A 27,859-nucleotide genomic window follows, 5' to 3' on the forward strand; every position below is an offset into this window, starting at 1 on the left:
AACAGGGGCCTGATGTAGATGAGGAACAGGATGGGAGAGACTGGGCTGCCCTGGGGGATGCCTGCTGAGATGCTGGAGAAGGGCTCAGTCTGGCCATCAAAGGAGAGCCTGAGTTGTCTGTGGGTGAGGAAGGAGTGGATCCAGGAGATGAGACTGCAGGGCAGTCTGAGCTGCTGCAGGATGGCCAAAAGCCGGTTCTGGGCCACATGGTCAAAGGCTCCTTTGATGTCCAGGAAAAAGGTGGATTGGTGTCAATGTGTCTGCTGTTTGATTGATTGGTCTAATGTCCTATCTGAACCTAAGACTATGGAAGACGATGTGTCTGCTATTCTAGTTCGCAATTTCATTGACGTCATCCAATCACGAAAAGAACCCGTCTAGCGCCACACCTCATATCCGTTACTCCTACATGATCCACGTTTTCGATGCTTCCAACTTCGTGTTTGTGTCTGCAGAAGTACGGTGCATTGCCTAAAGACTATACGCCTAGAACAAGGGCCGAAGATTGTATACTGGAAGTCTCAGATTCCAAGCTAATAGTCTCACGATTGCAAGGAAGATCACGATCTCAGAAATCAAGCTGGACCACTATTGTATCCGTACCCTTCGACAAACGAGTCGCACCCGACAAACTCTTTCGATCGGTCGCAAACAATATTTGTGTCTTTCAATGAAGCGCGGCGCTCTCGATACGTTCTTCAAGCCAATAACCCCCAAGAAAGTCAAGTACGAAACTACAGCCAATGCTTCGAGCCATACATCTTACCCCTTCCCAATACCGCACTTACCCATCTCGTTCAAGGAGCAACTGGGCTTTGTGCCAGCAGAGGAGGGCGTGCCGATGAACGACTTTCTTGACCTGGACCTCGTCTACTACCAACCATATATCCCACCAGCCATCACTGCAGGTCTCTTCGAGTTTCTGCGCCAGGAACTGCCGTTCTATAGAGTGCAATATACGATCACTCGTTTTGGCAAAAAGACCGACATCAACACACCACGCTTCACCACAGTTTTCGGAATCGATGATACTTGTCGCTTTGATCAAAGTGGCGACATCGTGGACGCTCAGACAGGCAAGAAGGTGGAAGCTTCAAAATTCAAATGCGAACCTCGTCCCATACCACAATGCTTGGATGAGTTGCGCAAGATCACTGAAGGCACTACGGGCGATACCTTCAACTTCTGCCTAGTCAACTATTACGCAGATGGGAAAGACAGTATCTCTTACCACTCCGACAATGAGCGCTTCCTTGGTCCGAATCCAACCATTGCGTCATTCACGCTCGGTGCGAAGCGAGATTTCCTCATGAAGCACAAGCCTATTGCGCCGAAAGAGGACGAAACGACGCTGGATCCTGGGCAGATAAAGCTCCCGCTTGCTTCAGGGGACATGGTATTAATGAGAGGGAAGACGCAGTCCATGTGGTTGCACAGCATACCGAAAAGGGCTGGTGTAGATGCGAACAAGGGGAGAATCAACATCACCTTTCGGAAAGCGCTTGTCAGGGGCGGTACAGAAAACTACTACCAGTACAATGTTGGTACTGGTGGTGTGTACAGATGGGATGCGAAGCAGGAAAAGATGGTTTTGGGCGAGAAACAGGGAGCAGCGAAGAGTATCGAGGCGGTCAAAGGAGAGGAGACTACCTGAACGCCTGGAGCGTACCGGGTACTCATGTTCGAATCCTTACAAAGTTGCTGCGAAAACCAAATGCTCTTCGTTCTTTGCAGGTCTCCGCAAAGTCTCGCGATTGAGTCGTAGCAGGCAGCATTGTGTAGAAAGACAACAAGAGATCAAAAGATCTGATCAGCTCCTAAAGTCGAAGGGTCCCACAACGGCCGCCGGAATGGGCTAAGAGGGCGGAGGCTGTGCGTTCACATTGACCCCGCCATCCAGGGCTGGATAGGAGGAGCCTTGTGAACAATGAAGACTTATGAGAAAAGGTGAAGCTTTTGCAAGTCACAAATAGTGTAGTATCGCGCATGTGTGAGTCAGACCTACATTGATTAGTCAGGTCGAGAATGCCATGAGTGACGGCACGAAGTCTTGATGCCAAGCGCCTCCCATCGGACTTAATAGTTGAGGCAGCTGCGCCTTGATCTCACCTGCCTCCAGCAGACATTCACCACCAACGCCGTCGTTGTACATTGATATACGCTTATTGTGTGTCGCGAAGCTGAGCGCAATACGGGCCAAGTCTTGTTGACGACTGAGACTGGTGCGCGCGCTTCGGCCCTATACTGCCTTCCTGGGGCTTGTGAGTAGAGAGATGTACAGTACAACTCATTGGAACGACGTTGATAACAGCGACTGACATGTTCGCGCAGTTCCGACCACAGCTTTACGACAGGCACGAAGTGGCCCTGAAACACAGGCTTGCTGCTTGCGACACGATCGAGACTCCGCGCATACGTTCTCCATATCACACTTCTCTCCGACAATCAACGACGACTGTTCTGGACCTTCGTCAACTTAACGGCTGTCGAACAGAACTCCCACCTTCGTTCGTGAGCACACGGACCTTTACGGTAGCGTGACAGACTTACGGGTTCGAAGCCTGAACGGCAACAAGCGCTGCTACAAGCGGTGACCGGTGGTTAGAAGGAATACGCGCACATTGAAGCATCTACACCCCAAGGGTGGTGCTAGGTTTTCAATCGTGTGGCAGCAGGCAGCTGCTGGAGATAGGCACAAGGCCGAAAGATTTCAAAGCGCGAAAGCCTGCTCCACGCGATCTCTTTTCTGCAGTTCGCGCGCCAATTGCCAGCGGGCGACACCTGGACGACCACCCGATAGAGCTGTAGCGACCGTGTTCCTTGCTCAGGCGACCAGGGACGTGTAGAAGCAGCATCCACTCAGGCGGACTTTAAAGTGTTAACTCCGCTTCCTCCGGTTCCTCAGTACAAAAGATACGGCGACAGCGAGGTGTCAACATGCCGTCGCAACACACACCACCCTCTACGACTTCCTCCAGCGCGGGCCAATCGCCACCAGATCCACAATTCAGAGTTGTGCGCAAGAGGAACCGAGTACCCTTGTCTTGTGGACCATGTAGACATAGGAAGTACGTCGAATACCTGGTTTGAGAAAGGAGTTATCTGCTAATACACATAGGCTGAAATGCAACCGAGCGCAGCCTTGCGACAACTGTACGAAGCGTGGAGACACAGCATCATGTACATATGCTTCTCCGGGCAACCGCAAGAAGAACACAGTCGGCGCTGGCACGACGACCTCTCCCGATGATATGCAAAACCGAATCGACCGACTTGAAGGACTTGTTCTCTCCTTGATGACCAATGGCGCGCAGAGTGCTGGACCTGCAGCTGCACAGGCAGCTATCGCCAATAGCCTCAACAGTGCTTCCTCAGACCAGCAGTTCGACACTAGTAACATGAGCAGTGGTATGAGCAACGGGCAGCCAGAGTCGATACCGGAGGAGGATGCAGGCGAGGAGAGTGAGATGGAGACCGTAACGAAATCGATTGGAGTAATGAAAGTCAACAATAACCAGACCATCTTTGCATCTGAAGCACATTGGTATGCCATTCTTGGCGAGGTATGTATTTAAAGTGCGCATCTACATGGTTCGATCTGACGTCAAGCAGCTTTCGGAAGTCAAGAACTACTTTGCTGAGCACAAAAAGCAGTACGATGACCAGCTGAAGCGATACAAAGCCAGCCACAGCGAAGAAAGCCCGCCTGGTACTGGCTTCTTGTATGGTCAAATGAAGCCTATGTCGAGACCCGAGATGCTCTCCCGATTTCCACCAAAACCTACAGCTGACATCCTCGTGTCACGCTTCTTCAACACTTATGATCCGGGTATCCATATCATACATGGGCCGACGTTCCAGAAAGAGTACGATAGGCATTGGTTGAGCCCTGATGACACGCCGATCATCTGGCTAGGCCTGGTCTACTCCATGATGTGCATAGCGCTACAGTCATATACAAGAGCTGGCGACGAGCCACCGGAGTACAGCGGTAAATCTTGGGCAATGTCAAAGGAGTACCGAGATCTTACTGCACAATGCCTTGTCATGGCCGACATCACACAACCGACACAAGGGATGCTCGAGACGTTGATTCTGCATGTCCACGCCGAGTACTCACGCAGTAGAGATGCAGAAGTGGGTATTTTCATTAGCACGGGTATTATCGTACGGCTGGCGATGCGACAAGGTATGCATCGAGATCCAGCGCCCTATCCTGGCATTTCCGTGTTCCAGGGTGAGATGCGGCGCAGAATCTGGGCTTGCATTCGGTCTTTCGATCTCCTGTTTTCTGCGCAGGCTGGGTTACCACCGATCATGCGACCACGGGACACCAACACCGATGTTCCACGCAACCTCTACGATGACGAGCTGTTTGAGGATATGAAGGTTCTACCACCGTCCAGACCAGAGACTGAGGCGACTCCTACGCTGTTTCTCATCAACCGCACGCGCTTGATCTATAAGCTGGGCGAGGCCGTTGAGTTGACGGATACTTTGACGTGCTCGTCTTACGAAGAAGTCATGAAGCTTGATGCGCAGGCCAGAGAACTACATGATAGCATTTCACCGCACCTGAAACTGCGCTCCATGGACGAGTCTGCCAGGGATACATCGACTCTGATCATGCAACGATTTACCCTAGAGCTCCTCTACCTCAAGATCATATGTGTACTGCATAGGAAGTACCTTGCATATGCTCGCGTTCATGCAAGATTCAGCTATTCCAGGACGGCTGTCATTGACGCATCAATGACTATGTTACGGCACCAGGCAACACTGCATCGAGAATGCCAGCCGGGCGGTCGCTTACGGAATGTCAAGTGGTTCATTTCGTCTCTTACAACGGTTGACTTCCTCCTTGCGGCGATGGTCATCTCATCTGATCTTTACCACACCATCAAGTCCGAACGTCAAAGCCGTTCATCTTCGGGAGACATATACACATGGGCCTCGGATCGCTTTGATGAGATGCTCGACGCCATCGACACAGCGGTTGGTATCTGGGAGGGCTTGAAGGACCATTCTATGGAGGCCTACAAAGCCTACACCACACTCAGTGTCATGTTGAGCCAACTGAAAAAGGATCGCACAACCAGGCAGGCACAATCAAGCTTCTCCTCAGCATCGACATTCCCAACGAATACGCCAATGGACGATGCGAACGTAGCCCCAGAGCACTCTGCGGCTATGACATTGGGTATGCTTAGCACTGGTGGCCTGACACCCAACTCAGCAAACATGTTCGACCAACGATATCCGGCTTCGATGGCAAACCTGCTGAACGACCCAATGCCGCAGCAATCGACCGGTCTGGCACCGAACTACGGAGGAAGCACGACGACCGGGCTTGGAGCCGTTGAGAATGCGCCTAGTCCGTTCTCAAATCTCTTCGGTGCCAATCTTTTTCAAAACCTGGATTTGCCGCCAACAGACAGCATCAACTGGGTATGTACATAACCTTAGGGGATGCTGCAAGCCAAATGCTAACGATGGCAGGATGCATGGGACTCGTACATTCAAGGCCCAAGTACAGATGCTCAAAACAACTTCTTTCCCATGGATCTGAGTGGGATGCCCGTGCAGACAGATGCGACCGGACTACAGAACCCACCGGTGTCTAATGCGCAACCGCAGAGCCAGCGGACCAACGCATTTGGGCAACCTGTGTTCATGGGAGTAAGTGGACCTTGAGTTTCTGTCTTATATAGCAACCTCCTGACATCGTGTAGGCTGACTCAAAGACAAGTAATGACGAAGACTATGCAATGGGGTTCATGATGAACACCAAGACCGAGTAATATTCGAGAGGTAGTTAGACGACTGAAATCGGTCTCACACGATGGGTCACAGGAAGCCAAAACGCATCGGCTTATTCGTTTCACACATGTTGATGATCGTACACCTATGGATATCTACTTGGAACGCGCGAATAATGGGTTATGTTGGGCGAGGACTAATCAATGTCCACGCTTAGCGAAGTATGAGGTGTGATACCTAATCGATACAGACGCCACTCACATTTTGTTGATTATTAGAGAAACAATGTCGAGGCGCACAACTCCAAAATTTTATTCGTACCGTTGTCCAATACCATCCCCAGCCGAAAGGTAGGGTTGGCTAATTTAAGCTTGAACCCTGGCGTTGCCCCACCCTGCAGCAACCCTGGATCAGCCCCGGAGACGTCACCGTATCGCGAGAGCTTACGAGGCAGCCGGCTCTTTGTTTGGCCGCACAACCTTCTACTCCTGAATCTTGAACACTACCAGCATTGCTGAAGATTCCCTTGTTTCACACGCAAATACATATTCTTCTCGTACTCTCACGAGCGCAGCCATGACAGACCCCACACCCATCTCCCCGCCCAACGAAACCCCCATCTCACCGATCTCACGAACCGCTGCCTTCCCACACAAGACTTCCCCTGCCGTCGCAACACAAACCCCCTTGATAGACACATCTGTGCCAGCGATCAACGCGCAGCCTGTAGAGTTAGATGGGATACCTACGAGTCCTCAAGAGCAGGAGCTGAAACGCCGTGAGACGGGAGGGACTAGAGTGCTCACCCCGGCAGATGAGGACATCGACGCAGAATTTCTGAGTGAGGGTGGAAAGGGTGCGGGTCAGTTGGGGAGAGAGGTAGGTCGCCGGACATACAGTGTGACTGGGTAAGAGTGTTGATGTTTGAGGCAGAAGCGCGCTGCTATCCTGGCGAGTAGGTCGAAAGATCCAGGTGTTATTGTCGATATACCGGATGAGCCTACGGCGGAAGCAGTAGAGGCTGCGGACAGTAAGGACAGGAGAGGGGTTGAAGTCAGTACATAGGGCAGGTGGTAAGTGGTATGCATGTAGAGAGCGTACTGTGTATGTCTGAGCTTACATAGGCAACAGTTGCTCCTTCCTTCCGGTCGGGCGTTGTAGCGGGGATGATACCTCAGTCGAATACGACTTCTGTTCCCAGGACTTCAGGGCCATCAGTTCACATCGCAGCTTCCCCATCCTGACCAAAAGGCGTGAGTGTGATGGCCTGCGCTCCACATGCTTGCCGAACAACAGCCTCCTAACCCCCCAGATGTGCTTACGCGCTTGTGATAAACACAAGATATACATAGATATCCAATCGGTGGAGCTCTTTCGCCTAGAGACGCTTTAAGCCATGCAATGGGAAGGCAGCGGCGGAGATAGCATCTCCTAACACCGCCTAGTGACAGAGCAACATCTTGACTGCTATCAGAGAACAGGTTTATCTGCATATAAAACAGCTCAGGGCCACAGGCTCGACCTAAAGGTAGCAACCAGCACCTCCCTTACATCATGGCAATCGTCCTCACAGGCGGCCCAGGCAAGACCTCAACCCGCATTGCCAAGCTTTTTGCACAAAGGGGACAGACCATTCATCCTCGCATCCCGCAACCTTCCCCTCCACAACCTCACCCTACCCTCACGTCAAGTTTGACTGGACGGACTCCAAAACATGGCCCGCCGCATTCTCCCACCAACTCATCAAAGCAGGGTACATGATGGAGCCTCAAGTTGCACGACCTTGGGCCCCTATGATCGAGTTCTTCGACTTCGCCGTCAGCAATTGTGTCGAACGATTTGTTCTTTGCGCTGGTACAACTGCCGAACTAGGGAAGAATGGGATGGGTAGGGTGTGGGATGCTTTCATCGAGCGGAAAGTTGAATTCTGTGTGTTAAGGCCGAGTTGGTTCATGGGTACGTGCTACTCTACAAGAGCTTGAAGATCGACACGGGTTGTTACATGGTATGGCTGCTGATGTCTTCGCATAGAGAACCTGATCGAGCCAGGACTCGTGTATACAATCACATAGTTAGGCAGGATCTTTACTGCTTGTCAGGATGGCCAAATACCATTTGTCATTGCGGATGACATCGCTGATGTCGCTTCCCGTGCTCTCACCAACAGTATCTCGTATGATTGCGATCTGAGGATTCTGGGGCCGGAGCTGCTCACATATGACGATGTAAGTGCTAGTCTTGGATGCTTCAAGAACCAACACTAAAACGACAATTACAGGTAGCAGCGAGGTTCTCAGAGGCTCTGGATCGGCCTATCGAGCATGTCAAGCTTGACAAGCAGGGGCGGTATGAGAACCTGGTCCAGGCTGGTTTGTCAGAGTATTATGCGCGATTCTTCACCAATGTCCGAACTCCGACCTTCTGAAGGGCTCGAGACAACTTTGAACAGCGTGGTCGAACATGTCACTGAGCATCGTCCGAAAAGCTTTGATGAATTCATCAGGGAGTATAGGGCCGTGTGGTTGGCTTAGGTCTCATGCATGCGTGTTTGAGAGAGAAGACATTTGCATGTCGTATGTGCAGCAAGCACAGTTGAAATGTTAATGTCAAGAATGGCTTTTGAACTTGACAAACGGGCACGCTCAACAGGAATTTCGTTTGCATGTGCGCTTGTTGAAAATAGTTTTAAGAAGGTATTTAGTGATAGCTCGTCGTTTCAATCAACTCAAGGGCTCCGTACTGTTCACATTCCGTACTCCGATCAACAAAACAGGGTGTCCAGCATCGCCAATATATCCATCTGGGGCGATAAGCACCCCAGCGAGATTCCGACGTGACGCACGTTGTCTTATCGGAATAAAGCCTTCTTTGATGAGGATGCCACGGGATCGGGACGCATTCCTCGCTATTATCTTTCATCCTTGAAGATTCTTTGATCCAGATTCTCTTCTGCGAATCTCTACACTCGTAGCGAGCCTTCTAAGCTGGCTTTGGCTGGTTGACGGAGTATTGAGCCAGGAACTCGGGGTCGTTTTCGAATTCTTCCTTGACCTGTCCGAAGTTAGTCGTACCTCCTAAAGTTTCGACCAAGCGACTTACGATATCCAAACCACCGACAAGCTCGCCATCTACCCAGAGCTGGGGGAAAGTCGGCCAGTCTGCGAATTCCTTGAGCCCCTGTCTGACCTCGTCGTCTGCCAAAATGTTGAAGAAACCATATCGTACGCCCTTCTCGCGCAGCACGCTGACTGTTTGCCTCGAGAAACCGCACTGCGGTGCACTCGGTGTACCCTTCATGAAGAGCATAACGGGCGCGGCTTTGACGAGCTCGCTAAGGCGCTTGTGCAACTCCTCCTTATTTGTCTCCTGCTCGCCTGAGCTGTACTCTGGCGCTGTCTTCGGGTCGTTGGCGTCGGGCGCATATGATGCTAGGTTCTTCGTGCTGAGTCCGTTGGTGCCGTTCTCGACTGGTGGCCGTGTCACTGTCTGCGCAGGTGGCAGACTCGATCCTGTTGTGCCTGATCCAGCACCTGCGTACCTCTCTACAGCAGCTCGTACCTTGGCGGCATCGGAGCCACTGACTGTTTCGAGGGTCTTGCCGTCCTTCTGGACGACGATGTAGGGCACGGCGGTCACGTCGTACTGCTCAGAGACATCGGGCAGCTCTTCAGCGTTCAGCGAGAGGAAAGCAATAGGGGCGTCGGCGGGGTATGTGCTGGCGAGTGTCTTCAAAATGACCGACATCTGCTCGCATGGCTTGGCCCATGGCGCATGGAAGTAGACAACTGTGAGTGTGGACGGGGGAAGGCTCTGGATGGTGGACTCGAAGGCGGACTCGTGGGGGACTTCGCGTACGGTGGCCATGGTGGGTATCTTGTGTGCGAATGTACGGAGAAGAGAAAACGCGGGTGAGTATTAGTAACTGAGCACAAGGATGGTATGATCTGATAAACCACAAGTTGCCGCTCTGACGTGCTCGGCTTTTGCTAACTGCTGCCCACGCCCCACCAGATTGCGACTTCGGATTTTGTCCAATTCTGCCTTATCAGATGCTCAGATGCAGTCCGTGCGTCCACAGGGTCACCTTCTCAAAAAAAAAGTGACTGCCAAGAGTTCGAGCTGCACCGAACAACCCAAATAGCCACCCACCATGCTGAAGGCAGTGTACGTTCAAAAAGCTGGGACAACATAGCTCGATATCATGTGACTGACACTGTATTCAGCAAACCCAAGAATGCCCGCGCGGCGCGCGCCATGAAGGCACGTGAGCCTCAGCAGAACGAGAACCCTAAGACGACTCTCTTCGTGACGGGCCAGAAGACCTCCCAGATCCTCAAGCTTGCCGTCGCCGACCTCGCTACCCTCAAGCGACCCTTTGTCGAGCGCTTCACCAAGAAGAACGACATCCATCCCTTCGACGATGCCTCCTCGCTCGAGTTCTTCTCTCTCAAGAACGATACCTCTCTCCTCGCCCTCTCTCTGCACTCGAAGAAGCGCCCACACTGCCTGACCCTCGTTCGTACATTCGACCACAAGCTGCTTGACATGCTGGAGCTGTACATCAACCCAGAGACCTTCCGCACACTGCAGCAATTCAAGAATAAGAAGCCCAGCATTGGTCTGAAGCCGCTCATCTCCTTCCACGGCACCGTCTTCGAAGACCCCAACGAGACAAAATACACCCTCGCCAAGAGCCTCCTTGTCGACCTCTTCCGCGGCCAAGACACAGACGAAGTCGACGTCGAAGGCCTGCAATACCTGATTAGCGTTTCGGCCGAAGAGCCCACCGACTCGCGTCCCAACCCAGAGATCAAATTGCGCTTCTACCTGCTCAGGACCAAGCGCAGCGGGCAAAAGCTTCCGCGTGTAGAGGTTGAGGAAATGGGTCCACGCATCGACTTCACGCTCGGCCGCGAGCAGTTCCCCGACGCAGACATGCTCAAGGAAGCCATGAGGAAGCCCAAGGGTACCGAGGAACGAACAAAGAAGAACGTCTCGACGGATGCTATGGGCGACAAGGTTGCGAAGATTCACCCCGGCAAGCAGGACTTCAACACGCTGCAGACGAGGAAGATGAAGGGTCTGAAGCGAAGTCGTGACGAGGACATTGAGGGCGATGCGCAGATGGCTGACGCAGACTCTGGTGATGAGGTCGACAGTGATGCGTTGAAACAGGCATTGCTGAAAAAGGCGAAGAATCAGTGAGAGCGGAAGAAGAGATTTGCATGGGCGGCGTTACGGCATTTTGGGAGTTCATGAGGGGTTATACCACCTTCGCGGCAATGGGCATGTCAAAGTGCTGAGTCCACGAACAATCGTAGTTAGATGTATAGTGGGATATCTTTGAATCTATCTGTTCAGCTTTCCAGCCAGTCGTTATATTGCGTGTCATCTAATCATCATCGCCAGCCTCGTCAATCTCCAACCATTTGGCGCGGCACTTGACCGCTGCACTCCTGACTTCTCTCTTCTTGTCATCCAATGCAATTGTCAGCTTCTTGACCACCTGTCTCCGGTACGGCAGAACAGTCTCTTGCCTGAACTTCTCCGGCACCAGTGTAAGGCACCGTAGCGCTGCTACGCGCACCCTGGCTGGCGAAGGTGAGTCCCTGCTCACTGTGGCATTGGCAAGGAGACGTGAGATCAAGCTGCCACTGTACTCCTCGAGGATCTTCGGTTTCTCGACGAGCGTCGATGCAAGTGTCCCGATTGTGGCCTCCTTGACGATGTCAATGCCCTTCAGATCCAGTGACTGCAAGAGCAGAGTGACGAGCTGGTCGGCCTCTTCAACGACAATGTCAAAAGGCATCCACCTGAGAACACCGCTCAGTGCGATGAGGTAGTTTGGTTTCGTCTCAGCCGATGCCTCGCGGAAAGATTGTGTGATGTTGGGAACCAGCAGCGCAAAGCTCTTCTGCTTGTGTAAGCCCGAAATCTGGCAGTGATTTTGTTTTGTCAACAAGTCATCCGGCTGCAAAAGCGTCGTGAAGCCATGCGCGACTGTACTGCCGTGCTGTGGATGTGAAAGTAGTGAGAGCACCGTAGGGTATAACGTGTTAAGTACCGGGCTGCTCCTTAGGACGATACCTTTCAAGCAGGCGAAGATAACTCGTATCCGTTGCGTGTCAAGCTTCTCGCTGCTGAAGAGGTCGAACTTGGAAATTAAAGGCTCCATACATGTCTTGAGGCCAGACGCAGAGTAGTACTTGTTGATGATCAGAGAGAGCTGGCGTAAGGATGCTGATCGAACAGGAATTGAAAGGCGCGGTTGTTGTGCGTACTCGGCCAGTAATGTGGTGAGAAGTTGCAGCTCACAAGGGAGAGCAGTCTCTTTTCTGACCGAGGCCAAGAGGTGAGTGCTGATCACCATGGTTTTGTCCGTTTCTGGTGCAGCATTGAGATTGAAGGGAGGCAGGTCTGATTGCGGTGTGCCACGGAAGAGGGTGTATAGTTCTGCGGATATCGCGTTTTGCGACTCTGCGGTTTGCGACCTAATGATGAGACCGCATATCCGTCCGACTAGATCAAGTGTGCTTTCGTCATTGAAAGCGGACGGGTGTGATGAATCGGAGCTTGATGCTCGCTGTAGTAATGGTAGTGCGATGTCATGGTAATATGTCGAAGTTTCAGGGCTTTGCGAGAGCTTAGCCTCACCCTTGTTGAGAGCATAAAGCATTGCTGATAGTAGGGCAACAAGGTAGGTTGATGAAGACCCTTGTTGCACTGCTGTACCAAATTTGTTCTTCAATCGTAGCAGGACCGTGTCAAAGATCTTTTCCTCGCTGGCAAGCTTTGCAAATGCCTCCAGTACCGATGAATAGCTTCTGGAACCATCAGCGTCGCTGTCCGGCAGCTGCGCTAAGAAGGCAGGGAACGCTTTGTCAACCACGACTTGAGGCTTCTGGTGTGCGATGTCCACGATACCATTGACGGCAGCTTCTTTTAATTCGTCTTTGCCATACGAGTACTCGTGAATGATGACATTCTGCAAGACTTCTATCGTCTTACCAACGTCATCGTCGCTTAGGAGTTGTCGTGCTTTTGACAGTTGTAGTAGTCCATCCAGGCACACTAACCGGAAGGAGACCTCTTTAGCTGGCGCCGACTCCAGACCGTGGAGGAGGACCTCCAGTGATTGTCCTCTGAACTCTTTTAAAGCATTGGCACCTACTTGGTCTCCCGCAGCACCTGGCGCCCGCCAGTCGCCATATATAGCAACGTTGGCGCGTACCAGTTGGATCAGAACTTCAAGTAGCCCTCTTCGTTTCGCCATGGTGTCTGCATTCTGGAACAGCAGAAACAGAGTCGGTAGCACACCTGCTAATAGGATGTTGGTTACCTCAGCAGACACTTGCGCAATCTTGTGCAATATGCGTGCAGACGCTTGCGACTGTTTTGTGGGTGCGTCCTCGAGATGTTCGTTACATTCTTTGATGATGGGCCGGAGGTAAGCGTTGAGCGGTCCACTGGCTCCCTGCGACAAAGTTCGTGCAATCGCAGCTAAACCATTCAAAGTCTCTTCGGCTATGTCCTCCTCTTGCACGTTCAAGATTTCGAACTTCAAGGCATCCCACAGGGTAATAGAGTAGAGCGAGATCGTTCGAGGTCCGTATTCATTGACCGAAGCAGTGATGGTCTGAAGCACGTCACGCTTTGTGTTCATTGACGTCGAGTCGAGCTTATCTAACAAAGCAGGGAAAGCGTAGGGCGCAAAGTCCGGTGTCGAGGATATGCAGTCTCTTAGGCGGTCCTTGAGATCTTGCGCGGTGATGCCGTACGGGTCATCAGGCGGCGGTCGGAACGTGATAGGGAAATAGTTGAAGACGGCATCGAAGAGCTCCTGGGCGTCTGCACCAATGTTCCACTCAGTCATAGGCACCCTGAGGATAGAGAAGACGACCATCAGGTTGCGCGGGTCCTTCTCGCCATCGAAGTACGATATGAAGCGCGGCAAGAAGTCGCCTGTCTCTGTATGGTGTGCTCGCAAAGCCTCGCGGTACTTAGCCATGAGCGTATCGATCAGTCGAAGTACCGGGTATCGTTCGGTCTGCTGCTTGTACTGGCGCAGAGGGTGTGTGTTGCTGAGCAGAGCTTCCACAATGCTCACAACCCTGCCATCGTCCCACTTACCCAGCTCTTCCAGCGCCAGCAGCGCCTTCGCACATGATCCGAGGCCCTCACTATCTTCTGTCCTGGACAATACAAAGTCGCAGAGGAGGTTGCGCTGCTGAAGGGACAGCACTTTCTGGGGCGTCGCGGCCAGGACTTCGGCGAGATAGGAGATCGTCTTCGATCGTATGGCGCCATCTTCGCTGTTGAAATAGTCTCCAAGGTCCCCCACAAGCCTCAGAAGCTTCAATTGGCCGCTCTGCAGTCCTGCTCGCTATCAGCTTTCGTCCCATCATGCCCCTCCAAGTCCCCACACATACGGTTCGCGCTGTGCTGCGCTGTAGCACTGGCTTCCTTCTTATTGCGGTCATAGCCCAACAGATACTGCTGGATGTCTGACATACTCGCGGCGCGTCTCAAAGGTTGTTCCGGTGTATCGAAGGGAGCGGCGACCTGCACGCGTGCTTCAAAAGCCAAAGAGCAACGGCTTATGACGCAACTTCGCCGATTCGCTGATTGGCCGCCGAATTCGGTGGGGCAGAAAAAAAGTTAAAACACCACGACGAGCGCGGCACTTTCACGAACGGAAGTTTTAGGATGACACAAACCAAAAGTCTTCTTGTCCTTCGCGTAGGGAAACGCGTAAAGTAGCCAATTGCCTCTGAGGTCCTCCCTTTCCAGTTTTGCATTCCTCTACCTTTCCTCTCACATCCCCCACTACCCCCACCATGGCCGCCGACAAGCCCAACTGCAAGGTGGTCCTCGCGAACAACATCGCGAAAGGCCTTCTGGGGGAAATCCAGGACGGTCTGAAGACACTCGAGCGCAAGCCGCTTCTTGTAGGCTTCCTCTCCAGCAGCGATCCCGCTGCGAGGGTGTATGCAGAATGGACAGGCAAGACGTGCAGTGAGAAGTGAGCTTACCCATTGCACTGCTGTTCCAGTTTGCACTGAACAGTAAGACACAAGGCTTATGTGTTACAGTGGCTTTGCCTACGAATTGCGCGAAGTCGACCGCGAGGAGCTCGAAGACGCTCTGATCGATGCCAACAATGACTCGAAGGTCGACGGTATCATGGTCTACTACCCAATCTTCGGCAACAGGCAAGACCAGTACCTGCAGCAAATTGTCTCCGCCGACAAGGATGTTGAGGGTTTGTCCCACCAGTACATCTTCAACATGTACCAGAACATTCGCTTCCTCGATCCTGCCGGCACCAAGAAGAGCATCCTGCCCTGCACACCGCTCGCCGTCATCAAAATCCTTGAGTACCTTAGGATCTACAACACTATCCTCGCGTACGGAAACAGACTGCATGGGCGCACCATCACCGTTATCAACCGAAGTGAGGTTGTGGGCCGACCATTGGCTGCTTTGCTGGCCAACGACGGTGCGACTGTATACAGCGTGGATATTGCAGATGTGCAAGAGTTCACACGAGGTGAAGGTATCAGGAAGAAGAAGCACGATGTTGTGGAGAAGCCTGGCTGGGAACTCAAGGACTGCCTTCCCATCAGTGATGTGGTCATCAGCGGTGTACCTGGAGAAAAGTACAAGGTGCCAGCGCACCTCCTGAAGGACGGCGCTGTGTGCATCAACTTCTCGAGTGAGCGCAACTTCAACCCTGATGTGAAGGAGAAGGCTTCTATCTATGTGCCTGCGATTGGCAAGGTTACTATCGCAGTCCTGTTGCGAAACTTGCTCGTAGGTATTTATTCAACGCCCTGGTGTATCCCAAACTAACCATGATATAGCGTCTTGCGCAGAACAAGGTTGAGGCAGTGGCAGCAACTCAGGCCACACAGGCCACGCAGTCCGTTGAGGACGAGAATAAGTCCTCCGAAGAGAGCGCCGTCCCGGTGTTGGCTTCGTAAAAGCTTGCTACTGACATATTTCCCTACTTGCGTTTCTGATACCCTATAGAAGGCTTTACGGCCGTGCAAAATCGACATCTCATCGCAGCTATTGCCGATCATGACCCACAAATGACGATCCTGATCGATCTGTATACTCAAGCCCCTTTCATTGACCTCCGGTGATGGTTTTCGGGTCAGCCATGTCAACGAGTGAGACATGAATGATTGTCTCGGACATCTGTTACGAACAGCCCCGTTTGGCGATGCAGCTCGAGCAAACCAACCGCAGTGAAGCCACTGAGCTCAGAGATATCTGCCGATCGCTTCTACCGTTTCTTTCTCCGTTGTATGATATCCCCTTTGGATTGTTTCACTGACTCAACATGGGAACAACACCGCACAGGAGCCCTTTGTTTGTCAGTGCGAAACCTTGAAAACATTTCTAAGCTCAATATGCAAATTCAAGATCCTCGATATCAAAACCTCGAACGTCCACGACGGCCTCGGAACTGGCCGAAGAGTAAGTTTCAACCATTCAGACCCAAGATTCTATCGGCTAGACCTTCGACTTTACTACTTATGACTGCGCAACTCCCTACAACAATGATCAATGCATTCAGCAAATTCTTCGCACCCAGATTACCAACAACCGAAATTGCTGGAGTTGCACTTGCACACGATGAAGCGGTTCAGCTCGTCCATACATGCACCTCGCTCAAGCACGCCCTGGATTTGCAAGTCGACGCTGTCGGCAAGCTACCCGGCGTACCCAATGAACAGATCAGCTCCAACATTCGCCCGATCCAAACTCGCCACATTGACATACAAATCTACCTAACCTCCGTCGTCTTCAAGACCCGGGATTGAATATGCCATGGATTCACGAATTCGTTGACGCTCGGTTAGCGCTAGAGAAAAAGATTGTGTCCATCAACAGAAGGTCGAGAAGACTAGGTTGGCTGGTGACAGCGCGTCAATGTTGGCCTGGCGTCGCGGAGACGTATGTGTGGCTCTTGCCTGTAGTCATCAGGCTACAAGGTGAGCTGCGGCAGGCGCTGAAGCAGAAAAAGTTATGGTCGGCCGACATTTCCCTTCAGACGTGTGAGGAAGTCGACGCACAGCAAGAAGGATTCGAGGTGCTGTACACAGATCACCCTTACGTTTTGTTTGAGAAAGAGGTTGTGGTACAGGAGTACCAAGTAGGGATGACGATTGGAGAGGAACGTAACAGACAGCCGTACTCTGTTACGCTGACCGATGACAGGAAGAGGACTGCAGGGAAGTTCAAGGGCAAAAGGGCAAGGTATAGGGACAGGATCGATGAGATCTCTGACTTGTCCATGTAATGGCGGTATTCATTTGAATTGAAGAAATTCGAAAGAGTGATACACAGGCTGACCTCGATAGTCTCAATGGCCATATGCAGACTCGTGCAGTGACACGTGCAGGTACCTGCTTGATTGGGAATGGAAGCTGCAGTCTGACATGTTCGCCTTCTGCACGATAGCATATCGCTCGACAGAATTCTGGAACCAATATGTTCAACATGACCTCGCAACTGGATAAGGAGAGCATGCTTTACTTGTATTCTTCGAATCCTTGGATTCCTGCAGCCTCTGACGAGATATTTTGCATCCGTCTCATCGAACTGCAGCCTGGAGGACCCCAATCGCCTTTAGAGCCTTTGCGTTGTCGAGTCTTTTGAGCACTGTTAGCCAATCATCCGTCTTTCAAGGCTCCCAGATATACCTGGGAATCAATCCATCGTCCAGTAAGATCTACATTGACCACGAGTAGCTCCTCATTCCACCGTCGCTAGAAACAGCTTTGCAGTACGCCCGGCATGAGACAGAAAGTGTTACCATGTGGATCGACCAAATCTCCATAAATCAGCGCGATGACGCCGAGAAGAATGAACAAGTCGCAAACATGCACCGTATCTATCCCGCAGCAACTAAAGTCATCGTTTAGCTTGACCCAGCGACAGGTGGCTCGACGAGTTCCTGGAAAGATGGGAACAAGTCGGCAAGATGGTCCTGGAGTTCAATCTCGTCGGCTATTTGACTACCGAACGGCGTCCCATTCTGGGGCGCATCCTGGGTAACATCGATCCAGAAGACCCGGCAACGATATATTTTCAGAGCATCACGAATAAGACTGTCCAACTATTAAATGTGAACGTCCTGAGAGCCATAGCTGCATGGGGGATGAGGTTGTGGTTTTCGCGGGTTTGGGTGGTTCAAGAGTATGCTCTGGGGAAAGTAACAACATTTGTGACCGACAAAAAGACGATGCTTGCTAGAACCGCGCAACTCGCACGCCTTCTTTTCACCGAGTTGACGGAGCGACTAAGTCCTGATTTGGGCCCTTTGTGCATTCCACTGTACTACGATCCAATGCACATTTTCTTCGTAGTCAGGGAGATCAGGATGCGGTTCAATGCTGGGCTGAAAGGACATGCCCTGTTCCACCTGCTGGATTTGCTCTACACCGATCGCTATATGGAAGCTACACATGACTGTGATATGATATTCGCTGCACTGGGTCTTGCCTATGATCCCAAGGACCTAGGACTGTGAGCGGATTATGCTATTGCGAAGCGTGTAGACCTCATCTTTGCCCGGACAACGAAAGCGCTCATAGCAGATAGAACCATTGCAAACGGCGAGATTCTAGCAAAGGTCCAGTTCCCGAAGCTCCTTCAAGACTTGTCGACCTGGGTACCGGACTTCCCGAACAAGATCTAGTCATCGTTTGCCGCACAGGCTGCGACAGACTTGGTCACATGTAGGATGTTTAATGCATCCGATGGCTTCTCTGGCCGCAGTCTGGGGGTTGACGACGAACTAACGCTTGGCCTGACAAGATACATAGTCGATGAAGTGGCAGAGATCAACGATGTCTGGAGAGCCAACGCAAGCCAGTACGAGGCTGACAACCATGATGGGGTCGCGACCAAACTCAACGTATCCACAATGACCAAGTTGCTGGAAGTATTTGGCCAAAGAGACGGTATCGTAACTCAGACCAAATTGCGACGTGTTTCATCCCTCACCAGGGCTTGGCAAATTATTTGGCGCAGATCAAGGCATTCTGTAAGAAATTATCCCTGGTCGTCAAACCTATCTACCCGGATGAAGAACGACGAGCAGAGGCTCTCTGGCGTGTACCATATGGCGATATCGAGCCCAACAAGGTCATCAATAAAGAATGCGCCTCTTGTGCCTTCGCCTCCGCATTTACTATGTGTGATCACGACTTCCAACTCCTTCAGAATTGTCAAGTTCTGCCCGCTGCAAGGCTTCTAAAGGAAGTAGATCGTTGGGGCACCAATGAAGCCACAGGACTGCCTGGGAAGTATCGTAACCGCATGCGATATATGAGGAACATGTGTCCATTCTTAACGAAAGACGGCTACGTAGGCATCCGTCCTGCCTGCATGAGGGAGGAGCAGGAATTCCACTTAGAGTAGAACTACAATACTTTGAGCAAAGTGTGGAGTGCCTTGGTCGATCGTGTGGTCAAAATCCATTTCTTAAGGTAGTAATGGGATTGAGTGGATTGATACTTCGTACGCACTTCGACTGCTACTGTCAAGTACAACTAGGAGATGTAGGATATGGTGGAGTAGTGGACAGGTGAAATACAAAAACAAACGATAGCTCTCCTCACCATTACACATTCTTCAAGTATCCGAGATACGGCACTTGACCTTTCAGTCCAAGTACTTCGCAGCAGACATCTTCTGGATGCTCGCTGCCTTCTCATTGCGAATCAAGCCACTGAAGCCAAAAGTTTCGCTGTCCGCCATCACACGTTGCAGTGTCTTTGCCGCACTGTGCATCTTCTGCTGCTCGGTGCCGATCTGAGAGTCCGTGAAGATTGAAGTGCCAACTTCCAGCGTCGGATCATAGAACGGAGACTTCGGGTCCGTCGAATTGAGAGAAAACACACTTGGTGGAGGTATGCAAAGCGTGTTCATCGCAGGCAACGTCCCTGTCTGGAAGTAGTCCTTGATCCTGTCATAAGCGCACAAATTTGTGACCGAGAACGAGCAGTGTCCAGCCTGATCATTTACCAAAAGCCCGCTGTTGGGGAACTTAGAGTGCATAATTCTTCCACTTCGCAGCGGCGTAACTGGATCCGCGGTGTTGCTGACGAAGAGAATTGGGTGGCTTGTGTTTCCGCCAAGTTCGCCGTCGAACTTGTAGCTTGCACGGATCTTCCAGGCTGCGCACTTCATCTTCAGCAATGCCCATACGTCACCAGCCGCCGAGGACATGCCTTGGAGGAGATGCCAGTACTCGACGAAGTCATCGATGCTAACATCTTGTTGATCGACGCCGTCAGCGCAAAGGATGGCGAATGTGGGAACGTCACCGGTGTCGGAGATTGTGGAGTGTACAGTTCCGTTGATACCACATGACAGGGTATGGGCTACTCTAAAGGGCCTCGAAAGAAGGTCGATCAAGTCGCCGCTACCAGCCTCGATCTGCCGGAGGAGATGTCCAAGAGACTCGAAGCTGATCTGCGGCTGGTAAATGCTGCTGAAAATGGTGATTTTGATGTCGGAATAGGTAACCACTTCCGGACCTTCTGCTGAGCTGAGAATGAATGGATTGTGATATAGAGACTTCAGAATTCTCTCGGTATTACTTTTGATCTCGGCAGTGGTGGTAGCGTTTCCACCCAGTGGACAAGTTTCGTACCCAGAGAGTAGGCAGTATGAGTAGAAAGATTCCATGGCCTTCTCGTTGTCTATCAGACTGCCGTTGCCTAAGGAGTGGTTGTAGTCGTAATCATTGACTACACCATCCAAGACAAGTCGTCCAACGCGATCAGGGAACATAGACGCAAATGTGGAACCAAGGATGGTGCCGTAGGAGAAACCCCAGTACTGCAGCTTGGCCTCCCCTGGAGTGTACTTTGGATGTCCAGTATTCCGACAACCAGATCTTTTTCCGTTATTGCGTGTGGCTTGAGCAACCTGATGGGCATTATACTCGGCGTGTCTCTCCACAATCTCGAGCATATCTCGAGCAACGAAAGCAGTGGTCATATACTGCTTGATGTCTGGACCATCCTCTTCGTCCATAGCTAGTTTGCAGGAAGAACCAAATGCGTGGGTCATGGACCACAGTCGCCCGAGCGCAGCATCTGAGCTGCCTAAGATACCTTCTTCGGTCTCTCTCATTGTCCAAGACCATGCTGCAGCAGGGTCGGATATGCAGTTGGCGGCCGGCTCAGTCTCGCCAATTCCACGAGGATCGAAACCAATGATATCGAAAAATCGAGCATCCTTCCCTGTTGAAGCAGGATCAGAAGATGAGTCAACAACCCACTGCAGCGAGTTTGCTATCTTGAGTGCAAATAGCGCCCCGGGGCCTCCTGGACCACCTGGATTGAGCAATATCGGACCTCCATAACGAGGATCGTCGATTGTTACTTTGGCAGGCAGCTTTGCAATGGCAACGCTGACCGTGTCATCTGGGTATGTGCCATTGAAGTAGTCCAGCGGCAGACTCAGTTTCGCGCACTCGAACCCGTCAAAGCATTTGTGGAACTCGAGATGTTTCTTCGGTTTAATCTATTTGGCGGTCAGCATACTTCATGTCCTGCTCCGACCCAAGTACGATCAGGCATTAAGAGCGTGTGATGTATCCAGGTGGAAGATGCTGTATTAGCGAGGTGATACTGCATGCTGGAACGTCCAGGGTTGAATGGAAGGTCGTTGCATTGTTCAGGCCTCCAATCCTTGTCAGACTCTTACAAGCCCATGGCAACGTTATCCAGGCGTCGCGATGCCATATTATAACGAAGCTTTTTGCCCGCCTTCGTGTCGTTGGCCTTTTACGTGTTGCAAGGATGAATTTGATCTGATAAGATGTAGATGCAGGCGGTCGGTACGGCTGTCCCCACATAGCTGATGCTCAGGAATGCTCAACACGTACCTGAGACCATTGGAACGATTCTGGGGCGTAACCGGTCCTTGCTGGTGGCTGACTACCAGGCTTTGGAATGAATTGATGCTTAAGGCTGGGAAACACTGTGTTCAATCCTGCGATCAGGACAAATGTAACAAAGGCAGCGATCCGAAAGCGAGAGCCTGCGGGAGTCCGCCGAGGCGCGACAAGTGCGTCACCGTGCCCGTTCCAATTCTTCATGATGTCCTTCAGTCCAGCTGAGAATGGCGGTGTTGATGTTCCAGGGATTTGGGGAACGGAGTTCTTTCCAGTCCCAGGTTCTCAAGCCTGAGTGCCAATCCACAAGGCAGCAGCATTGCGGGCCACATGGCTGTCGCGGGTGGAGCGCCTGACTCGCGGCGATCACTTGCATCTGCATTTTCTACATGCACTCGCCTGCAGCCAGGCTTCGAGCTCAAGGCGGTTATGTACGTTTCATGCGGGTTTGTCACAATGCGTTGGCTGAGCTGACAGCCTTTGTTCCGTTTCTCATTACAAGATGCGAGCTGTCATAATGAAAAATATTGCACTGGTGTGATGCTGTGCCTATCAGTCGTATAACGGTGGCATTGCAGTTCATTGCTCAAAATGTGTGGGGTTGCGCTACACAGGCATCGGAATGCTGAGACCACAGCCTGGTCGTCTTGAGCTTGATTGCAGGCAAGTACTTTGCCTTCGTTGTGAGAGTTGGCATGTAGCAGAGCCTCAAAACCTAAGAATCCGACTGACAGTGCCGAGTATATGGTAGGCCAGAAAGCCGTATCTGTAGGCATACTCAGCAAACTTGAGCGGATGATGTCATCTCACGTTGTTGTGATGATTACTATGGAAATCGCGTGTCAATGCAAGCAGCAGCAACTTTTTAAGCATGAATCTCGAGCATAAATATGAAGAAACCGTAAGCAAGGTTGAGTAAAGCAACCAGAACCACGACCCCAGACAAGCAAGTTCTGATTCAATGGGTATCAATCATCTCGTCAGTGCGACTCAATCGCAACCTTCAGGCTTCCTCATACATGAAGCTTAAGAAGCACATTGGGTCACCAGCACCCATCCTAGTCAGAAACGGTGTCTACCAGAGCTCGAACGATCACTTCCATCGCAGACCAGACGCAACAGACTCTCCTGCTGAGACCCCCAACATCGAGTCCACATCGCATTATGTTGTGGCACACAGCGCTGTAAGTCGTGAAGGGGGTTTCGTGAAGGGATTTACCACTGGCCGCCGCCACCGCCCTGCTGCTGGTCGCCGTAGCCTTGACGCTGGCCGCCATAGCCGCCTTGACCTTGGTAGCCACCGCCCTGACCACCGGATGGACCCCATTGGCCTCCGCCCTGGCCACCATAGCCTACGATCATAGTCAGTACATCGTAGAGCTCAAGTTGTGTTGTGATCACGAACCACGACCACCGCCGCCGTAGCCTGGTGAAAGTCAGCCACACGAACACTGAGTATTGGAGATTGCAGACTCACCACCGCCGCTGTAGCCACCACCTCCTCCACGGCCGTAGCCGCCTCCAAATCCACCGCGACCAGCACCACCACCACCGCCGCCGGCGGCGCGGTCAGAGGCCTTGTCGACGCGGACAGTACGTCCATCGAACCTAGTATTGTCAGCGCATTCAAGCGAGGAAGGCCTTGTGCGACAAAGACATGGCGAAGCTCCGAGTACGAGCTGTAGTCGAAACGCCTCGCATATAGTCGATGGAGCTAAAGAAGAGGAGCACTAACTCGACGTTGTTCATGTTCTGCATAGCAGTGTCGGCCTCGGCATCAGTGGCGAAGCGGACGAAACCGAAGCCCCTGCTGCGACCAGTGTCGCGGTCCTTGACGACTACCTGTAGTGAAGTGAGCAACTCGTTCTATCTGTTCGAGCAAGCCATGCCCGTGACCTGTTACTTACGGCCTCTTCGACCTGGCCAAACTCCTCGAACTTCTGGCGCAGAGTCGCGTCATCGGTATGCCACGCAAGACCTCTAAGGTGATGTCAGTCGCAGGCTTGTAGTAATAGTGAGGTTTGACTTACCCTACGAAGAGCTTCGACATGGTGATCTAAAGGAGCACTGAACTGTCTCAATACCGGATCTCGAGCAAGAAAGACACGCGCGCGATACAAATAGCCTCACAACAGGTGGATGAGAAGGGTACTAGAGAGAAGGAAGTTGGGAGGACACATGCGCGGGAAGAACATCGCGGCATCCTCTGCAGGTCATAACAAGCAACGTGACGGAACGAACATTTTGTCTTAAGCACCAGGCTGTTTCGGTATCGATGGCACACGCAATCGATGATATGTGTGGATGAAGGAAGAAGTCCTCTGCAAGGTCGTGATGATGAGGCAGAGAAAGCGAGGTGGAGGGCTTGGGTTGGCGGGGCAGATAGAACTAAGACCCCTCCAGGTGAACGAACGCTAGCTGTGTTGGTGTAGGGTTGGCGCTCCCGCAAGAGCAGGAACCTGGATCGATGGTGACAGATTGACAGTCGAAAAGAGCTGGGCTTTGATCAATTGACTGATTGTTGAGAGCTTTAAATGATTTGTGCTGGGAATATCGCAGTTGCGGTCAGGAGAGTAGGGCTGCTGCGCGCGTGAATTCACTCTGCTGGGCCCAACGCCTGATCAAAGAACACCAGCTCTCCCACACGGCTCTCGCACCTCTGCTTCAGCCAGGCTAGCTCGTCCCGTGTGCGTTTCCTCATGCCGGAATTATGCAGCCCACAGCTAGCTCAGGACTGGTCGAGTCCAATAACAAGGCAGACGGCCAGCAAAAAGAGACAGATCGAATTGTCTGATTCGACTTCTCGAGATGCCGGCACAGGCGCAGGCACGCTATTGGACTGTCGTGAACGGCGCGCCCCTTGAAGGGCCTTGCAGACAGCGGCTTGCGTGCTTGGGAGAAGAGGAGCGCACTCGGATGCAGCCAAACCAGAGGCATCACCGTAGATATGGCGTGTAACTCGTGGGATTGGTCAATTGACAGGTGGGCCCAGGCCGCTTATCATGGTCACGACCCAAATAACTTGGAGGGGTTGACGGTTAGACCTGGCATGATCGAATGGAAAGTCCGTGCGTTCCTGGCATTCACTCCTTTTGCGGCGCGCGAAATCTGCGCGAGCAATCGCAGATCCGTGTCCAGGAGCGCGTTTTCGCGCAAATCTCGACATGCCGCTTTAAACCTCGCTGGACCCATGCGTGCGTAGAACGGCGACCACTTTGAACTTGACTTCATCAGCACTATGTGAGGGCGATCGGGCTCCAGTTGCAGGGATCCAGACTAAGGAGATAGCACTGCTAGCTCAAACCTCGCCGTACCGGATGCAGGACACCGTCCATCGTTGCAAAAAGTTACACTCGAGTCGCAAACCTTTCACGATCAAATACATCGATTGTTTACGCGGGCTTATCCCAAGCTGCCGTCGTGGCGCCCTCGACCCGGTGAAGTAATAGCTAACGGCTCAAGATAGACAGGCTGTGACCATGGACAGGCAGCTGCGTCGTCTCAGGTATAGTATGGAATGACAGAGAGCACTCACCACAGCTCGAGAAGTTCAGGCCGATGAATTAAGAGAAACGGGTAGCCATTCGCGGGTCCTTGCCAGCGATGGTTGTTGTCTCTTAGACGTCTGCAGTAGTGAAGCACGACAGCTGCGAGCTGAAAGTTGGACCTCCTTCGCAACTGATTGAACTCGAGATGGGCTCGACTAAATGTGTCAGACCTGGGGTGCCTGCCTCAAGTACTGCACTGGTGGCAGGTGGCTTCGATAGTCGCCTCCACTGTACCTTCCTAACTCTCTGAAGTTGTTTAATTCTCACTCCAACATCGACCTGGCAGAACGGCAGGATGTCTGCTCATACCCTCCTTCACGTTACACAAGCCCAGCCCTCGTAGGGCTTGAGACCAACCATCGCAGCTACCACCAGCGTACTGCTGTACGACCTCCGTTGATCATTCCGGCTTCAAGTACTCGACTGACCACACCAACGGCACGGCTTGCTTAGGGCCATTGGCGCTACTGCAAACGTAGTGGAATGCAATAATCGGGCCTTAGCATGGACATTCGAAAGTGGCTTGCTGAGACTGAGAGTCCAGTCCCTTCCAAGCAACCGGGCGTTGAACATTTCCTCCTGCCGAGACAGCCTGATCACGTCCCTAATGTGAGGCGAAGACGGAAGCGCAGCTCATCGGACAGCTCACTGCTCAAAGCTTCTTCTCCTCAGCCTCGGCGTAAGGGCGTCCCAGCGATCGAGCGAGACCACCGCGATGTCCGAGATGCGTTCGACAGGGCTCATAGCGATGCGTCTTGTTCCACGACTAGTGAATCTACGAACAGCAGTACCGCAAGTCAACGTTATGCGCGGAAACCTCGCCGCAAGACACGCCCAGACAAGTATGGAGCTGGATCGAAGAGGGTCAAGGAGCAGGATAAGAGTCATCGCCCCAGCCGAAAGAACGAGTCGAGAAAGTCGAAACGCAAGTCTAAGCGAAGAAAGGACGATATGACCCACAATGGCATCGGGCAGGATTTGAAGGCCAGAAACGTTTCCAAAGATCGGTTGACTGTAAGCGTGTTACATATACGATAGTGTACTGGACATGCTGTTGACTGGTCTAGCTGAAGCCGCTGGAGAAGATGGGTCTCTTCAGTAAGGGCAGAACTTCCACTTCAGTCAAGCGTTGTGGTCGTAAGTCCTTTGCCCTGCAACGCTTTACACAGTACAGATCGTGGCTGACACGTGCACAGTACCAGACCTTGTCTTCTCTGAGATGAAATCTTTGCGAACCGACCATGGTGCGAATGACCACACCACGCAAGCTTCAGATGCCAAGAAAAAGCGCAAGAAGGACCACGCACGAACGAAGGAAGAAGACATCTCTGCATTCTTCACGTCTATACGACCCGCGTTAGCAGACACAGACGAGAACATTCTGGCAAAGAGTGGGCACCCGACGACAAACACTTTTGTCGCAACGAAGGCGGATCGTCCTGGTCGAACGCGAGAACCATCGAATGTGCCTGATACTGCCGTTCCCACAGTCGAGTCGAAGGGCAAAGTATCGTACTTGGGGTTTGGTATTAGAGGACTGCGCCATGAGAGCACCAGCTACTTTTCGTGGTCGGAGTCCATCCGCGCGCCCAGTATCACGCCAGTACGCCCGAAGACAATGTCAACCGTCCAGAAGAAGCGTCTCGATTCTTCGAATCAGGACGTCGCAGAGGATCTGCATGGCAGACATACGGCAGTTCGCCAATCAATACTCTCTTCAGTCATGCGTGAACCTCCAACCGCTACTGCCGAACGATTCAGGGTGTCATCGACAGCTCCAATACCATCAGGACTTTCAAGGTCGCAATCGTTACCCCAACACTCTTCCTCTCCCCGGCGACCGAATCTCGTTGATCGAGCCTTGCATCGCCGCATGACTGAACATGTTACTTCACCGTCGTCAACGCTGCCGGTGTTGCAGGCCGGTGTCAACGCTGAATACCCAGCGATTCCCATAACTGAGGGTTCGAGGAGTGGGAGGACAATCAGGACGTCTTACGCAAGCGAAAATGCGGTATTGGGCCAGGGACGGACCTCTACAGATGTCGCAAGGAGACTCGTCTCTTACGAGAGTCGGCAACAGCCCTCGAGCTTAGCTGGAGTCTTGCAACACTGCAACGATGCACACCAAGTAGAGTGTCGGCAGGCTACGTCACGCAGAAGTCGTCATGCCGAAGCCCCTTTCTCTCCTGCACCCTATGACATAATCCAGCAGACCGGACGGACTTCGTATCAGAGGACTACACCAGCGCCCACGGTACGATTCCTGGCTCCAGAGGCTCAGCCATCAAGGCTGCCAAACTTTTCTGGTCCCAGTTTCTACGCGCAGCAAGAACACCGGCAGCATTTGCCGGTACACTTTAATCTCGAGGAAGACAGTGGCTATCAGCATCCAGATATTGTCGACAAGGAGTACATAGGTGCGGCCGACTTGTTGGACCAGGAGGACTTCGAGGGTCTGCCAGGCGAGCCAGTGTCGTGCGCAATGATGAATGGTTTTGACGACGACATGGGAGGATTGGATTATGTAGGGGACGGTGTCGAACAGATGCAAGAACCTGAGCACACGAATATCGTGGCTCCAGGTTTCTGGCGGCCAAATAGATTATACTGAATGTTGCCCCGC

At 52.2% G+C, this 27,859-nt stretch overlaps 13 protein-coding genes across 13 annotated transcripts; 9 read left to right on the forward strand and 4 right to left on the reverse strand.

The window, feature by feature from the left end:
* On the forward strand, nucleotides 1-526 carry BU25DRAFT_43328 (uncharacterized protein). Its single transcript, XM_033708766.1, has one exon. It carries the CDS (start codon nucleotides 19-21, stop codon nucleotides 379-381), a length of 363 nt encoding a protein of 120 aa, XP_033561930.1. The 5' UTR covers nucleotides 1-18; the 3' UTR covers nucleotides 382-526.
* BU25DRAFT_410395 (DNA repair family protein) lies at nucleotides 414-1,933 on the forward strand. Its single transcript, XM_033706276.1, has one exon. The coding sequence runs from the start codon at nucleotides 671-673 to the stop codon at nucleotides 1,652-1,654; it is 984 nt and encodes a 327-aa protein (XP_033561931.1). The 5' UTR covers nucleotides 414-670; the 3' UTR covers nucleotides 1,655-1,933.
* A 640-nt stretch (nucleotides 1,934-2,573) lies between these two features.
* On the forward strand, nucleotides 2,574-6,147 carry BU25DRAFT_43414 (uncharacterized protein). Its single transcript, XM_033708842.1, has 5 exons — nucleotides 2,574-3,068; nucleotides 3,119-3,563; nucleotides 3,613-5,448; nucleotides 5,500-5,679; nucleotides 5,733-6,147. Exons 1-5 carry the CDS (start codon nucleotides 2,938-2,940, stop codon nucleotides 5,799-5,801), a joined length of 2,661 nt encoding a protein of 886 aa, XP_033561932.1. The 5' UTR covers nucleotides 2,574-2,937; the 3' UTR covers nucleotides 5,802-6,147.
* On the forward strand, nucleotides 6,045-6,929 carry BU25DRAFT_43393 (uncharacterized protein). Its single transcript, XM_033708827.1, has 3 exons — nucleotides 6,045-6,639; nucleotides 6,697-6,833; nucleotides 6,892-6,929. Exons 1-2 carry the CDS (start codon nucleotides 6,337-6,339, stop codon nucleotides 6,823-6,825), a joined length of 432 nt encoding a protein of 143 aa, XP_033561933.1. The 5' UTR covers nucleotides 6,045-6,336; the 3' UTR covers nucleotides 6,826-6,833; nucleotides 6,892-6,929.
* A 385-nt stretch (nucleotides 6,930-7,314) lies between these two features.
* Nucleotides 7,315-8,291, forward strand: BU25DRAFT_431087 (uncharacterized protein; the record flags this gene model as incomplete). The annotated part of the gene is made up of 5 exons (XM_033708640.1): nucleotides 7,315-7,323; nucleotides 7,452-7,716; nucleotides 7,837-7,985; nucleotides 8,039-8,164; nucleotides 8,196-8,291. 5 exons carry the CDS (start codon nucleotides 7,315-7,317, stop codon nucleotides 8,289-8,291), a joined length of 645 nt encoding a protein of 214 aa, XP_033561934.1.
* On the reverse strand, nucleotides 8,246-9,761 carry BU25DRAFT_410400 (glutaredoxin). Its single transcript, XM_033706277.1, has 2 exons — nucleotides 8,860-9,761; nucleotides 8,246-8,811 (listed from the first exon to the last, which is right to left on the reverse strand). The coding sequence occupies exons 1-2, from the start codon at nucleotides 9,622-9,624 to the stop codon at nucleotides 8,740-8,742; spliced, it is 837 nt and encodes a 278-aa protein (XP_033561935.1). The 5' UTR covers nucleotides 9,625-9,761; the 3' UTR covers nucleotides 8,246-8,739.
* On the forward strand, nucleotides 9,751-11,127 carry BU25DRAFT_439731 (Brix-domain-containing protein). Its single transcript, XM_033709120.1, has 2 exons — nucleotides 9,751-9,924; nucleotides 9,984-11,127. Exons 1-2 carry the CDS (start codon nucleotides 9,911-9,913, stop codon nucleotides 10,963-10,965), a joined length of 996 nt encoding a protein of 331 aa, XP_033561936.1. The 5' UTR covers nucleotides 9,751-9,910; the 3' UTR covers nucleotides 10,966-11,127.
* BU25DRAFT_392023 (ARM repeat-containing protein) lies at nucleotides 11,100-14,295 on the reverse strand. Its single transcript, XM_033704637.1, has 2 exons — nucleotides 14,190-14,295; nucleotides 11,100-14,136 (listed from the first exon to the last, which is right to left on the reverse strand). The coding sequence occupies exons 1-2, from the start codon at nucleotides 14,269-14,271 to the stop codon at nucleotides 11,153-11,155; spliced, it is 3,066 nt and encodes a 1,021-aa protein (XP_033561937.1). The 5' UTR covers nucleotides 14,272-14,295; the 3' UTR covers nucleotides 11,100-11,152.
* A 175-nt stretch (nucleotides 14,296-14,470) lies between these two features.
* BU25DRAFT_392027 (NAD(P)-binding protein) lies at nucleotides 14,471-15,819 on the forward strand. Its single transcript, XM_033704638.1, has 3 exons — nucleotides 14,471-14,782; nucleotides 14,853-15,573; nucleotides 15,624-15,819. The coding sequence occupies exons 1-3, from the start codon at nucleotides 14,598-14,600 to the stop codon at nucleotides 15,741-15,743; spliced, it is 1,026 nt and encodes a 341-aa protein (XP_033561938.1). The 5' UTR covers nucleotides 14,471-14,597; the 3' UTR covers nucleotides 15,744-15,819.
* A 1,709-nt stretch (nucleotides 15,820-17,528) lies between these two features.
* BU25DRAFT_340616 (uncharacterized protein) lies at nucleotides 17,529-17,696 on the forward strand (the record flags this gene model as incomplete). The annotated part of the gene is made up of 1 exon (XM_033702818.1): nucleotides 17,529-17,696. A coding segment is annotated over one exon (168 nt), but the record flags the coding sequence as incomplete, so codon positions are not given.
* A 1,585-nt stretch (nucleotides 17,697-19,281) lies between these two features.
* Nucleotides 19,282-21,940, reverse strand: BU25DRAFT_410405 (uncharacterized protein). The gene is made up of 2 exons (XM_033706278.1): nucleotides 21,677-21,940; nucleotides 19,282-21,312 (listed from the first exon to the last, which is right to left on the reverse strand). Exons 1-2 carry the CDS (start codon nucleotides 21,887-21,889, stop codon nucleotides 19,441-19,443), a joined length of 2,085 nt encoding a protein of 694 aa, XP_033561940.1. The 5' UTR covers nucleotides 21,890-21,940; the 3' UTR covers nucleotides 19,282-19,440.
* A 543-nt stretch (nucleotides 21,941-22,483) lies between these two features.
* Nucleotides 22,484-24,066, reverse strand: BU25DRAFT_410406 (RNA-binding domain-containing protein). The gene is made up of 6 exons (XM_033706279.1): nucleotides 23,716-24,066; nucleotides 23,593-23,665; nucleotides 23,421-23,527; nucleotides 23,163-23,293; nucleotides 23,091-23,111; nucleotides 22,484-23,037 (listed from the first exon to the last, which is right to left on the reverse strand). Exons 1-6 carry the CDS (start codon nucleotides 23,733-23,735, stop codon nucleotides 22,901-22,903), a joined length of 489 nt encoding a protein of 162 aa, XP_033561941.1. The 5' UTR covers nucleotides 23,736-24,066; the 3' UTR covers nucleotides 22,484-22,900.
* A 1,619-nt stretch (nucleotides 24,067-25,685) lies between these two features.
* BU25DRAFT_448249 (uncharacterized protein) lies at nucleotides 25,686-27,854 on the forward strand. Its single transcript, XM_033709592.1, has 3 exons — nucleotides 25,686-26,247; nucleotides 26,301-26,370; nucleotides 26,430-27,854. Exons 1-3 carry the CDS (start codon nucleotides 25,738-25,740, stop codon nucleotides 27,845-27,847), a joined length of 1,998 nt encoding a protein of 665 aa, XP_033561942.1. The 5' UTR covers nucleotides 25,686-25,737; the 3' UTR covers nucleotides 27,848-27,854.
* Nucleotides 27,855-27,859: the final 5 nt, after the last annotated feature.

The sequence above is a fragment of the Macroventuria anomochaeta genome (assembly GCF_010093625.1).
Source record: "Macroventuria anomochaeta strain CBS 525.71 unplaced genomic scaffold BU25scaffold_15, whole genome shotgun sequence".
In the NCBI taxonomy this organism is placed as follows: Eukaryota; Fungi; Ascomycota; class Dothideomycetes; order Pleosporales; family Didymellaceae; genus Macroventuria; species Macroventuria anomochaeta.

Excerpts from the sequence above, each read along its gene's own strand:
- BU25DRAFT_43328 (XM_033708766.1), top strand. The coding sequence starts at position 19 with ATGAGGAACAGGATGGGAGAGACTGGGCTGCCCTGGGGGATGCCTGCT.
- BU25DRAFT_410395 (XM_033706276.1), top strand. The coding sequence starts at position 671 with ATGAAGCGCGGCGCTCTCGATACGTTCTTCAAGCCAATAACCCCCAAG.
- BU25DRAFT_43414 (XM_033708842.1), top strand. The coding sequence starts at position 2,938 with ATGCCGTCGCAACACACACCACCCTCTACGACTTCCTCCAGCGCGGGC. Across the intron at positions 3,564-3,612 it reads GGTATGCCATTCTTGGCGAG|CTTTCGGAAGTCAAGAACTA; the intron begins GTATGTATTTAA and ends GACGTCAAGCAG. Across the intron at positions 5,680-5,732 it reads GGCAACCTGTGTTCATGGGA|GCTGACTCAAAGACAAGTAA; the intron begins GTAAGTGGACCT and ends GACATCGTGTAG.
- BU25DRAFT_43393 (XM_033708827.1), top strand. The coding sequence starts at position 6,337 with ATGACAGACCCCACACCCATCTCCCCGCCCAACGAAACCCCCATCTCA. Across the intron at positions 6,640-6,696 it reads CGGGTCAGTTGGGGAGAGAG|CGCGCTGCTATCCTGGCGAG; the intron begins GTAGGTCGCCGG and ends TTGAGGCAGAAG.
- BU25DRAFT_410400 (XM_033706277.1), bottom strand. The coding sequence starts at position 9,624 with ATGGCCACCGTACGCGAAGTCCCCCACGAGTCCGCCTTCGAGTCCACC. Across the intron at positions 8,812-8,859 it reads TTGTCGGTGGTTTGGATATC|GTCAAGGAAGAATTCGAAAA; the intron begins GTAAGTCGCTTG and ends AACTTCGGACAG.
- BU25DRAFT_392023 (XM_033704637.1), bottom strand. The coding sequence starts at position 14,271 with ATGTCAGACATCCAGCAGTATCTGTTGGGCTATGACCGCAATAAGAAG. Across the intron at positions 14,137-14,189 it reads AGCGCAGCACAGCGCGAACC|GACTGCAGAGCGGCCAATTG; the intron begins GTATGTGTGGGG and ends GATAGCGAGCAG.
- BU25DRAFT_392027 (XM_033704638.1), top strand. The coding sequence starts at position 14,598 with ATGGCCGCCGACAAGCCCAACTGCAAGGTGGTCCTCGCGAACAACATC. Across the intron at positions 14,783-14,852 it reads GGCAAGACGTGCAGTGAGAA|TGGCTTTGCCTACGAATTGC; the intron begins GTGAGCTTACCC and ends TATGTGTTACAG. Across the intron at positions 15,574-15,623 it reads TCCTGTTGCGAAACTTGCTC|CGTCTTGCGCAGAACAAGGT; the intron begins GTAGGTATTTAT and ends ACCATGATATAG.
- BU25DRAFT_410405 (XM_033706278.1), bottom strand. The coding sequence starts at position 21,889 with ATGAAGAATTGGAACGGGCACGGTGACGCACTTGTCGCGCCTCGGCGG. Across the intron at positions 21,313-21,676 it reads AATCGTTCCAATGGTCTCAG|ATTAAACCGAAGAAACATCT; the intron begins GTACGTGTTGAG and ends ACCGCCAAATAG.
- BU25DRAFT_410406 (XM_033706279.1), bottom strand. The coding sequence starts at position 23,735 with ATGTCGAAGCTCTTCGTAGG. Across the intron at positions 23,666-23,715 it reads ATGTCGAAGCTCTTCGTAGG|AGGTCTTGCGTGGCATACCG; the intron begins GTAAGTCAAACC and ends ACATCACCTTAG. Across the intron at positions 23,528-23,592 it reads TTGGCCAGGTCGAAGAGGCC|GTAGTCGTCAAGGACCGCGA; the intron begins GTAAGTAACAGG and ends ACTTCACTACAG.
- BU25DRAFT_448249 (XM_033709592.1), top strand. The coding sequence starts at position 25,738 with ATGGACATTCGAAAGTGGCTTGCTGAGACTGAGAGTCCAGTCCCTTCC. Across the intron at positions 26,248-26,300 it reads TTTCCAAAGATCGGTTGACT|CTGAAGCCGCTGGAGAAGAT; the intron begins GTAAGCGTGTTA and ends TGACTGGTCTAG. Across the intron at positions 26,371-26,429 it reads TTCAGTCAAGCGTTGTGGTC|TACCAGACCTTGTCTTCTCT; the intron begins GTAAGTCCTTTG and ends ACACGTGCACAG.